Source organism: Canis aureus, chromosome 11, assembly GCF_053574225.1.
Source record: "Canis aureus isolate CA01 chromosome 11, VMU_Caureus_v.1.0, whole genome shotgun sequence".
Taxonomy (NCBI): domain Eukaryota; kingdom Metazoa; phylum Chordata; class Mammalia; order Carnivora; family Canidae; genus Canis; species Canis aureus.
The window spans coordinates 37,102,166-37,115,107 of NC_135621.1; the positions used below are offsets into that span (position 1 = coordinate 37,102,166).

Consider the following 12,942-nt stretch of genomic DNA (forward strand, 5'->3'; position numbering starts at 1 on the left):
GCTGTAGGTTAGAAAGCCACGCTAGCATAGCTGGCTTCTCTGCTCAGGGCCTCACTCAGGATGTTGGCTAGCTGGGTTCTTATTTGAAGCTCCCCTTCCAAACTCTTTCAGGCTGTTGGCAGGATTCAGTTTCTTGCTGTCTGGTTGCTATCAGCTCCTAAAGAGCATTCTTATATCCTTGCCATATAACTCTCTGTTGTCCGTACAACAGGGGAGAAGCCCATGTCAGATCCCCTTCAGGCTTCACATCTCTTTCACCTGGAAGTTCCCAGTCCTTTTTAAGGGCTCATGCCCACCGAGGATAATCTCCCTTTCTTAGGTTAACTGATCTGGAACCTTAATTACATCTGCAAAATCCCTTCATAGCAGTACTTAATGTTTGAAAAAAAACAGAAGGTGTGGGTACACCAGGGACTGTATTAGAATTCTACCCATGATATAAATAAAAAGTGAATCTTTCTCACCTCCACCTCCAAGACCATTCCCTAGTAATAACCACTGTGCATAGTCTGTCACTATCCTTGAAAGATTTTTATCCATATTCATGTATATGAGAACATATGAAAAATATACTTTTATTTTCTTTGTCAAATCAAGGTAAGTAAATCACTTAATTTTTGAGACTTTTTGAGACTTAACCATATCGTGGCATATATCAGTAGTTTAGTATTCCATTGTATGGATATACTACATTTTATTTCTCCATTCACCAACTGTTGGATATTTGGGTTGTTTCTAGTTTTTGGCTGTTTGGATTAAAGCTACCATGAACAGGGGATCCCTGGGTGGCTCAGCGGTTTGCCGCCTGCCTTTGGTCCAGGGCGTGATCCTGGAGTCCCGGGATTGAGTCCCACGTCAGGCTTCCGGCATGGAGCCTGCTTCTCCCTCCTCCTGTGTCTCTGCCTCTCTCTCTCTCTATGTCTATCATAAATAAATAAATAAACAAATCTTAAAAAAAAAAAAAGCTACCATGAACATTCATATGTGTTTTTATTTATCTTGAGTACCTTCAGGTATAGTTTTTTGGTTGTATAGTAATGTGTATTTTACTTTATGAGAAACTACCCACCTGTTACCCAAAGTGACTGTGCCATTTTGCTTTCACACCAGCAAATTTATCAGAGTTCCACTTCATAATCTGTAATACTTGACATTATCAGCTTCTTAAAATTTTAGCTATTTTAGTGGGTGTTCAGTGATATTTTACTCTAGTTTTAATTCACATTTCCCTGATAACCAGTAATGTTGAGCACTCTCTCATTTGCTTATTGAGTATTTTGTTATCTTCTTTCTGAAGTTCTGTTTGAATCTTTACCCACTTAAAAAAATGGATTGTCATTAAACCATTTGAATTCTGTATGTATTCTGAATATAAGTGCTTTGTCATGTATGTGTCAAATATATATTTTCTTTCAATCTCTAACTTACATATTCCTTGATGATCACTTTTTAAATTTTGATGAAGTAGACAAATAAGTAACTAGATTGTTACAAGACCACAATTCTTTTGCATAATTGTTGTAGCTATTCTTAATCATCTGCATTTCCGTATAGATTTTAGAACCAGCTTATCAGTTACTATATTAACAGCATAGAATTGAGTTTGCTTTTTTATCCAGTCTGACAATTTCCTTTTTTTAACTGAAACATTTAGACTTTCACTCTCTAGTATGGTAGCCACTAGCTGCATGTGGCTGTTTAAATTTAAATCAGTAAAATAAAATTTTAAAAATCAGCTCTTTCCTGTTGTACTGCTCAGATACCAAATACTTCCACCATCACTGGTTTAGACTACTTACATTTAATGTAATTATAGATTTGGCTAGGTTTAAGTTTGCCAATATGCTGCTATTTTCTCTTTGTCCCACTTATTCTTTTTTTTTTTTTGTCCCACTTATTCTTTCATTTTTCTTTTTCTGTGCTTTATGGTCAATATTTTTATTATTGCATTTCATCTTTATTGACTTCATCTATACCTCTTTGCTCTTTTGTTTTTTAAAAATAGTAATTGGCATAGGCTTTAATTTACCACACATATCTTCAAACAATATTATAATACTTTATGTATAATAGAGAAACCTGACAACAGTTGCTTGCTCTCTATTCCCTCTCCCATTTGTTGTGCTGTCACTGTCATACATTCTACTTCTCCATGATCACAAATTCTGCAATACATTGTTGTTTTTGTTGCTTTAAGCAATTATATGTTCAAGAAAATAAAACCAACAAAAAAATTCTCTTATATTTACCTACATATCTACCTAGTTTTCATTCCTTTTTGTAGATCTGGTGTCATTTTCCTTTCTATATATTGTCATTTTCCTGTCTCTTAAGAACTTTTAGCATTTCCCATAGTGTAAGTCTACTCTTAGTGAATTTTCTCCAATTTATCTTTTGTCTGACAATATCTTCCTTTGACTTTCATTTGTGAATGATATTTTCATTGGATATAGAGTTCTAGGTTGTCATTTTTTTCTTTTGGCATTTTATTGATGTTGTTCTCTTGTCTTATGCTTTGCATTGTAGTTTATGAGAAACCTGTAGTCATTTTATAAGTTTTACTTTTGTGTAATATGTCTTTCCACATCTGGTTGCTGGTAAAGTTTTTCTTTAACTTTGTTTTGAAACATTTTGCTCTACTGTGCCTAGTTGTGGGTTGCCCTGGATTTTACCTGTCTGTAATTGCTAAAAAATTTTTTTTTTATTTAAATTTTTTTTTTAAGATTTTATTTATTTATTCATGATAGACATAGAGGGAGAAAGAGGCAGAGACACAGGCAGAGGGAGAAGCAGGCTCCATGCAGGGAGCCCGATGCGGGACTCGATCCCAGGTCTCCAGGATCATGCCCTGGGCCAAAGTCAGGCGCTAAACCGCTGAGTCACCCAGGGATCCCCATGTAATTGCTAAAATTTTTGGATCTCTGAGTGCATGTTTAGAAAATTGGAAAAATTTTGGTTACTATATTAGATGTTTCCTTCTTCCCTCCCTCAGTCTCTCCCCATCTTTTCTAAATGGTATTCCAGTTATAAGTATGTAAGATCATTTGATATTGTCCCATAGGTTTTTTGGGGGGGTTTGGAGGGGACTTTATTAAAGTTTTATTTTTTCTACAAAAGGTTTTTAGTTTGGATAGATAAGGATATTTAGCTTAGATAATCACTATTGAACAAATCTTTTCTCCATTGTTTGATCTCTTGTTAATACTGTTTAATATGTTTTTTATTTCAGATGTTGCATTTTTCCTTCTAGGAATTCCGTTTGTTGACTTTTGTTGTTGAAAGCTTTTATATCTCCCTTGTAATTTGTCACCCATTATACTCATCTCTTTTTCTGTAGAAAAAAAGCATATTTTTCTTCTTCAGCATATTTATCATAGTTATTTTAAAGTTCTTATCAGCTGATTCAATATCTGGTTCATTTATGGATCTCTTTCTATTGACTTTTTTCCCTATGAATCACATCTTTCTGCTTCTTCTGTAGTAATTTTTTATTGTATAGTAGTTGTTGTGGATAGTACATTACAGAGTGCTGGATTCTGATTTCTTCTTCTGAAGAGTGTTGACCTTGGTTCTAGCAGGTAGTAAAATACTAGCTTGTTACGTTGTTCATGTTGAGCCGTGGTTATATGCTTTATTTGGGCAAGTCTATTTCAGTTGTATACTAGGGAACACTTCTGATTTCCTGGGATGTGACCCTTACTCCTAAAATGTGGTCCATATAGGTTTTTAGTGGAAAGCCTGAAGTGTTTATTGAGCCCCTTTAATTTACAGAGCTAAAATTCAAGCCCCCCAGGATGGCATTCTTGAAAACTCTACATAGCTCCTTCCAATTTCCATTTCCACCTTGCTAGGCTCTTTTGTGTTCCCACTGTATTTGTGCAGTTCAGTGATTAGCCAGAGATTTGAGGCAAGTGCCTCAAAATTTGCAGATTTTGGACTCCCTCGTTTCTGGAATTTTCTTCTTCAATTTTCAGCTCTTCTGCCTTCCCTTACTTCCAACTTCTCAACTCAGTAAGACTACCACTTCTATCTGGAGGTCTTTTTTTGCACAGCAGTGATTGGGGTGTGCCCTCAGAAAGACCGAGAAAATGTGCATCTCACCTTACATGGTTTCCTCCTAAGAGTATCATTCCTTCTAATGTCTGTTGGCCTTTGGTTGCACTGCATTGACTTGGAAGAATAGATTGTTATTAGTAGGGACATTAATGTGACATAAGTTACTCTGCCACTACCGGGAGCTGAAACTGTTTAATTTTGTATTGTACTTTTTTCATGTGATATTTTGATGCAAAACTTAAGTTACTAAATATTTATCATAAACATCTATAATAACTTTATAAACATTCCATTTTGTGAGTAAATATGCCATAGCTTACCTGAGTATTTTCTTATTTTTTGGAAATAAAACATTTGAATGTTACAAATAATGCTGGACTCCCATTGTAGGAAGAGAATAAGAAATGTGTATGTGTTTTCAGGGTCTGGAAACAGGTTCCTCACAAATTTACTTAATATAGTTGTATCTTGGTGAAGGTCTAATGATCATAAAATCCTTAGTTTCTTTGGTAAATTGTATTTATCCTTTCAGATGTGCTGTATCCTATTTCAGTAAAAGTTTTTTTTGTTTTGTTTTTCTTTATTTTTTTAAAATTATTGATGTTGTCTTTGTTTTCCTTCAGCAAAAAAAGGGAAATATTCGTTCTTTAACTATGTCTGGCCATGTTGGCTTTGAGAGTTTGCCTGATCAGCTGGTCAACAGATCCATTCAGCAAGGCTTCTGTTTTAATATTCTCTGTGTGGGTAAGTGCCAGACTCTTCCTTGAAATTATTCCTTTACATTCCTTGTGTTCTCTTCACTCCTGGAAACAGTATGATGCTCATGCTATTAATTTGAGATCATGATTGCAGATTTTTTTCAGTTACTTAAATTCTATCAGTTTTGGTTTTTTTAGTTGTACTGCTTTAAACGTTTTTGTTCTTTGAATATTTTAGTGCTTTCCTCAGAGTTCTGAGTAACTTAGTATCTATACTCACTTTATGTTCTGCTAATGACTTGGTGGATGAGCCTTAACTTGTATGTCTTTAAAAGACAACTCAGCCTTTGGAATGTTTGAAATATTTGGGATCCTTGAAACCAGTCTAGGAGTTCTATTTTTTCTCATTTGTCCTCTGCACCTGTGAAGATGTACCTTTGTTTCTTTCAGGAGAGACTGGAATTGGAAAATCAACTCTGATTGACACATTGTTTAATACTAATTTTGAAGACCACGAGTCCTCACATTTTTGCCCACATGTTAGACTTAAAGCCCAGACATATGAACTCCATGAAAGTAATGTTCGATTGAAATTGACCATCGTGAATACAGTAGGATTTGGTGACCAAATAAACAAAGAAGAGAGGTACACATTTTCTTATTGTAATAAAACAGGTTTTTCTTATTTCAACACATTTGTCTTCCTTTCCTTCCAGACTTTACTTTTTCTTTTTTAATAATTCAGCAATGTCTTGTTCTTAACAAATCGACATTTTTCTATCTAGTTGTCTTAATTTTTTAGCATAATTTAACTTCACATTATAGAAATGTATATTTTGGCAAAAATTGTCTTAATTATTTTCTCATATGCCAATTTGGTGTATAATAAGTGATTTGGGGCAGTCCAGGTGGCTCAGCGGTTTAGCGCCACCTTCAGCCCAGGGTGTGATTCTGGAGACCTGGGATTGAGTCCCATGTCAGGCTCCCTGCATGGAACCTGCCTCTCTCTCTCTCTCTCTCTCTCTCTCTCTCTGTCTCTCATGAATAAATAAATAAAATCTTTAAAAAAAAATAAGTGATATGTACTAATTTTGAGGCAGGACTTAACTTTGTTGAGGGAAAAAAACAAACAAGACCTACAACGGCAAATATATAATGGCCAAATCCATGGTGCGTGAATTTTTCTGTGTGTGTGGAATTCTAAGCAAATCAGCCAGGTCCATTATTATTAAGCATTACAGGAAAGGTTTGATAGTGAAATTGTTTATATTTTATGTTATGTTATTATTTCTCCTGTGGTATTATAAAGAATGATTATAGATTCTGTATGAAATTTAAAGTATGAAACAGGGAAATAGATTGGGGTAAAGCAATAACTTCTTATTTTTCCTTTTTGAAATATTTTCATTATTAGAGCTAATTTTCTAATTTCCTAAAGTTTGCTTTAGAGAGGAAAGAGTTGCATAATTGACTCCCTTTAATGTGACTTATATTTGCCTTTTCAGCACATTTATGTGGACTTTCTAGAAAAAGCAGGTTAGTTGTAGAGTCAAAAGCCTGTGACATGTTACTTTAAATCTTCACAATTTCAGGATGCCTGGGTGGCTCAGTGGTTGAGCATCTGCCTTTGGCTCAGGCCTGATCCTGGAGTTCCAGAATCGAATTCCACATCAGGTTCCCTGCAGGGAGCATGCTTCTTCCTCTGCCTATGTCTCTGCCTCTCTCTGTGCCTCTCATGAATAAATAAATAAAATAAAATCTTTATAAATAAATAAATAAATCTCTATAATTTCTTTATAATTTTATATGTAGAGGTCTTAGACAGCTTTACTTAAATTTATTCTTAGGTATTTGGTATATTTGATGCTCCTGTAGATGATATCTTTTAGAAATACCTCATTTTCTGTTTTGGTGTATAGAAAAATAGTTGATTTTGTAGATAGTGACTTTTGTAAATTCTCTGATTAATTCCAACATTTCATCTCCAAATTTGTGTAGATTTTCTATGTATGTATAATAGTATAATCTACAAGTAATGAATTTATATTTCTGTTCTCAGTTTGTTTTAAAATAAGTTTTATCGATGTATCATTTACATAGAATAAATGAAATGCAGAGTTTAGTGTACAATTCAGTTAATTTTGACAAATACATAGTTTTGTAACTACCATCATGACTATAATATAGGAAATATCCATAGTCTTGGGTTCTTTCCTCACATGTATGTGAAAATTAGTGCTTCACCACAGACTGGAGGGAACCACCGTCTATCTAGATCTTCTGTTGGTGCAGCTGCCTTCTATTCAGTGTTCTTGCCTAAAATTCTAGTTGCCTTGGCCTCCCTGAACTCCTGTTTCTGTTTCAACTCAGTGAGTTTGCTAGGCTCTGTGCTCTTATGTGCTGTTCCTGGAAACTCCGGCAGTAAGCTGGAGGAGTCATGAAGCTTTTCTCATTTATTTCCCTTCTCAACAAACACTTTTATATATTGCCTGTTGTCTAGTGTCTGAAAGCATTTTTTTTTTTAATTTTATCCAAGTTTCTAGTTGTTCAGAGTGAGAGAGTAAATCCAGTCTTGGTTTACTTCATCATGGCTGAAGATAGTTTTTACTTTTCTGTCTCCCATTTTTAAAACCTGAATGTGTGGGTAGGACTTATAGTATGTTAGATAATCAGTGGTATTAATGGGTTATCTTTGACATGTTTCAATGCAAGGGAGAGTTTTATTTTTACCATTTATAAGGCTTATTTGCATTTTTCTTAAAGTTGGCCTAAGGAAGTTCCATTGTATTACTAGTGAGAGGTTTTTTTTTAATCTTGAATAAATATTATCAGATATTTTTGTTTTTGCATTCTGTAGAGAAGATTGTACATTTTCTTCTTTAATCTTTAACAAGATGAATTATAGTAACTGAGTTTTCATTGGTAAATTAGTCTTGTACAGTTTTATATTCTTTTTATATTATGTATAAAATCAATTATTTTTCCCTGAAGTGATTGGTGGGACTCACTAATAAAACCATTTCAGTCTGGAGTTTTCTGAGATTTTTAATTACTAATTTAATTTTCTTTAATGATTATAGGCCAATTTAGAGTTGTTTTATTTAGAGACAGTTGTAATATTACATTCTTCTAAGAATCTGTCCATTTCATCCAAATTTTCAAAGATATTTACTTAAAATATTTGATAATATATTCCTAATATCTTTTGATTGCTTACATCTTCTATGATGATATCCGCATTTCCTTTTCTGATTTGAGTTATTCATGCTTATCTTATTTTCCCTTTGATTGGTCTCAACAAAGCTTTATTGGTCTATTTGGCTTTTACAAATTTTGGCTTTATTATTGGTCCTCTCAATTTTATATTGTTTGTTTTCCTACTTATTTCTGCTCTTACACCTATAATTTACATTTCTTTGGGTTTTGATCTAATTTGCTCTAATTTCTCATTGATTCTCAGCCTTATGCACATAAGATTATAAATTATTTACCCATGTTTGTTTTTCCCTTTGGTTCTCATTCATTGTGCCTTTTTCCCCTTATACGCTTGGTTATATATTTATTGTAGTTCTCATGGTCTTTGAAATACTATTTGCAGAGATACTTTGAGGTCCAAGATGAAGTTGTCTTCCTTTGAACAGATTTGGATTTGTTTATATTAGGTCCCTGTTGGCATTAAAACCCTGAGGATCCTTAAACTCATTTCATGTCTTGGGGTTCTCAGCATCAAAGAGGCATTGTGGAAAAAAAAAAAAAAGAAGAGCACTGTGAGCCTGGGCTGCGGTACATGTGTGAGGGAGACCCTGTGGCTTTAAGTTCTCAAGGACTATTTTGTTTCCCTTTCCTTTTATTTTCCCTGCTTCATTTAGTGCCAGGGCAACCTTTCCTACAGAACCTGGGGAGTGGGGAGGAATTGTAGGTTAATTTCTAGTTCATTCTTAGCCTGAAGGTATAGGCTATTAAGATCAATGATTTTTATATTTTAAGCCATTATCCTTTGTTTCATTGGAAGACTGAGTTGCAGTGTATTGGAAATGGAAATCTAGGGCAAATTACTGTCGAAGAATTCCTAACGGTACGCTATTTATTTAGCAGAAAATGTTTCAATTTTCATTTATGACAAGCATAATGCAGCATGGTCAGGTAGAGGACCGTCTATGGCCATTAGGTCATAAAATGGGTCATGTTACTAATCTCTTTCAAGTCATTAATAAATACCTCTTTGAACTTTTTATGTTAAACGTGTACTTACAGAGATCCCTGGGTGGCGCAGTGGTTTAGCGCCTGCCTTTGGCCCAGGGCGCGCGATCCCAGAGACCTGGGATCGAATCCCACGTTGGGCTCCCGGTGCATGGAGCCTGCTTCTCCCTCTGCCTGTGTCTCTGCCTCTCTCTCTCTCTCTGTGACTATCATAAATAAATAAAAATAAAAAAAAACATGTACTTATAGATTAATTTTAACTGTTTTATTATTTTGGGGAGGGAATTGTGTTGGATCATATTTAGACAAATTTCCCAAGGATGGTGTTCCTGGTAGTGAATACACGTGTTCCTAACACTCTCTCTGATCATGTTCAAAGCATATGCTAGGTGTTGTGGAGAACGTAGAAGTATAAGATACTGTCTCTGTCCTCACATTGTTTACCATCTGCATGGGAAGGACATGGTAGTCAATGAGAGTAAAAGAGGTGATGGGATCCTTAAGGACTAGAAGGATCAAGCAGATTTATGGAAGAATTCAGTTCTGTGCACATGTACTGAGTACCTTAGCTGCACAAAGCACAGCTCCATTTGGGCTACAAAAATAATTATAAAAGTGTCCAGGGAATTTGACAGAGGAACAGTTTGCTATTATTTTCACTTGGAAAACCAGATTTACTTAATGAGAATAATTAAGAGTAGAACACTGAATTATGTAGGTAGTGATTTAGTATATCAGAATGAAGTGGGCATTCACAAATTAAGGTGAATGCCCATACACATGGAGTGTGACGTGATTCGCATCTTGGAGGATGAACAGAATAAAGTAGCTAGTGGGAAAAGGCATGCCAGGGAGAGAAGTGATCTAAGCAAGGACTCAGAACATAGAGTGTGTGTGTTTTCTCTTTGTAATTAAAGATAAAATCATGCCTGCATTACTAGTTACTTTCATTTGATGTATGAAATTCCTCTTTCATCTTTATTTTGTTGCTGTTCTTTATGTCTTATGAATCTGATTTAAGAAACAAGAAATCATAGAATTTGACTTAAATATCTTTTCAGTTATTAATACTCATGACTTTTGTTGGTTAAATAACATGTCATGTCCACTTTGGTTATAGTTCAGTGCCTGGCCTCATTCAGCACTCTGGCAAGTATGGGAACTTTTATCAGAAAGGGGTGCAGTATATGTAAGGGGTGCAGTATATGTAAGAATGAGTACATGTACATTCAGTTTCTATAAAGCAATTTAAAGCACAGGTTGTACTGATGGTTTTGAAATACTACCTTTGTACATGCATGTTCTGTGCAATTTGTTTTATTACTAAAGTTCTCTGTTTAGCAAAGATAGTAGCTATTTATTCTTAAAAATATAGATCTCACACTTTAGAATTACATAAATATCTTATTAAGGTAGCATGAGTAAGCTCGATTAAATATTTTAATGTTTATTTTTTCAGCTACCAACCGATAGTTGACTACATAGATGCTCAGTTTGAGGCCTATCTCCAAGAGGAGCTGAAGATCAAGCGCTCTCTCTTTAACTACCATGATTCTCGAATCCACGTGTGCCTCTATTTCATCTCACCTACAGGTCACTCTCTGAAGACACTGGATCTCTTAACAATGAAGAGCCTTGACAGCAAGGTGGGCTTGGAAAAGGAATGAATTTATCATGCTTTAATATTTATTTACAATATTTTTATAGCATGTAAATAGATTTTAACTTTTATTCTGTGCATTTTAAAAACATTTGATAAGTTTCAATCTTCGATTATTCCAGAGAAACTCAGTTTGAAAGATGAGCTGCAAAGAGAATACAATAACATAAAATTTTAGTCCTGTTTTTTAGTAATTAAATTGCATGCCAGAATTTATTTGATACTAATCTTACTTTATGATGCTGTTAAGTAAAAAGAAGTTCATTGAAAAAGAGGAAGGTCTAATGTTTCATCATGTGTTATAGTATATTACGCTTTGATTTGAACTATACCAAGAAAGCCTATTTTTTAATTTCTGAACCAAGGAGTTATATATAAATGCAGGGAGCTATGAAAAATAATATCTACAAATTAACTTACTTGATTTAAAAATCTGTGTAAAAGGTGGTTGAAGACTATGATCTTGTACTAAAAAGACTCCACACAGTTTTCCCGTAACCTCTGATGGTATAAGAAATGCAGCTTTCATTATCCTGGCTAATGATTTTATGAGATAGGATTCAGGAAGAAGGGCATTCTGGCAAGTACTACTTTCTATGTAGAAATCGATATGGAAAGCATAAAGCTGCTAGTGAATTTGTGGTATGTAGGTTGATTGACTTTTGACTAGTTGCATAGTCCCCTGGCTTTAGCCAAAACTTGATGAAGATTATGTGATAGTCTACTCATCTGATCAGATGTTATAACCATTTATCCAGTATTTTCATAGTTGAGTCTGATTATATGGAAATTCATAAAATAACATAAAATCAAGCATGTGTGAGTTTGTCTTAGCTAGACAGAAGCAACATAATATAATCTCTATGAACAGCATAGAATTTGGTGTCAGTGGAGACTGGTTTTATGTATCAGCTCTGTCACTTAATAGCTTTGTGTTCTTCAGCAAGTTTTTATAGCCTCTTGAGCCTCCATTTCCTCAACTCTAAAATAAAAAATGAAGGGGCCGATGTGAGGATTAATTAAACTGATAGCTTATCTTTTGTCCCTAAAAGCAGAATGTTCCACTGCTTCACATAAAAGTTACCTTATACAAACAGTGACAAGTTACCCTCAGTGTGAAACATCTCTTTACCTACCCCCAATGTACAAATAAACATGTGTGTAGCTTTCAGCCTGTGGTGTACCCTCCCAGCCTAATTACAGTGATATTCTTGGCTAGGAATGCCAGAGGTACGCCCCCAACCATATTACTCATGGCAAGCCCCACAGACATCCTCCCCAGGGCCAGTGTCATGGCTGGGCCAGCCCTTGTGGCTCTTACACTCTTACACAAGGATGCACTCAGCCAGATACAATGAGAGAACTCTGAAGAACAAGATCTATTACTCACAGGTCCTGGAGGGCACATAACATGCTGGAGGGCCACACGATGAGGTCAAGTGTGAATCTGGGCTCTGCCTTTATTAGGGTTGAGGGTCAAATATCTAGGGTTTCACAGATACACTCTATTGGCAAATTTAAAGCGTAAGAGTGGGATTAGGGCATGGGGAGGAAGAAATAGGGTCACTCAAGTGCTCAGTTATCCAGGTCACCTTGGTTTCCTAAAAGGGGGGTGGTGGCTTTGTGTCTTATTCAGTTTTGATAATAGCTGTGCCATAGGGTTGGCAGTATGTTTGTTCGACATGCATGTCTTTGAAGTGAGTACCTTGGCAATGAAAAGCTTAATGTCAGGCACTTAAACTACAGTGTGCTTTTGCTATTCACTGTGGAATCAATTATAAGTTATTAACTTGGCATAATTTATTGACAATCTAAGTATATAATACTGAAACCAAGAACTTAGCATCAAATTTTTATGTACTTTAACTAATTTAGCATGAAAGCTGTTTACCCACAATTGCTGGTAAGTCTTCATGGGTAAAGAAAAAATCTTTATTTCCTGTGAAGCATATTTATAAGGATAATAAATCCAAATATACACAGTAAGTCAGTGTGAAATTGGAGAAGAGCAAGAAATTTAAGAATAAGATTGATTTTTTTTCTTTTCCTTTTCATTCTGAAAATTAAATTGGTATCTCACTTTCATGATACAATGACTAGTTAGCTTGAAGTTTTTCACTAAAACCAACTAAATAGGGGCTCTTGGGTGACTCAGTCAGTTAGATATCTGCCTTTGGTTCGGGTCATGATCTCCAGGGTCCTGGGATTGAGCCCCATGTCGGACTCCCAGCTCAGCAGGGAGTTTGCTTCTCCCTCTCTCTCTGCTCCTCCCCACTGCTCATTCTCCTCCTCTCTCTCAAATAAATAAATGAAATCTTAAAAAAAAAA

General features: G+C 35.1%; 1 protein-coding gene across 13 annotated transcripts in view; it reads left to right on the plus strand.

Moving 5' to 3' along the window:
- The window catches only part of SEPTIN10 (septin 10), a 57,106-nt gene that overhangs the window by 18,444 nt on the left and 25,720 nt on the right, over positions 1 to 12,942 (plus strand). For all 13 annotated transcript variants that reach the window (XR_013389240.1, XR_013389241.1, XM_077914826.1 and 10 more), the window contains 3 exons: positions 4,680 to 4,800; positions 5,205 to 5,400; positions 10,414 to 10,600. Coding sequence is in view for 11 of the 13 variants with exons in the window: in XM_077914826.1 (XP_077770952.1) it covers positions 4,680 to 4,800; positions 5,205 to 5,400; positions 10,414 to 10,600 (504 nt within the window). In the remaining 2 variants the exon portion in view is untranslated. The remainder of the gene's footprint in view (positions 1 to 4,679; positions 4,801 to 5,204; positions 5,401 to 10,413; positions 10,601 to 12,942) is intronic.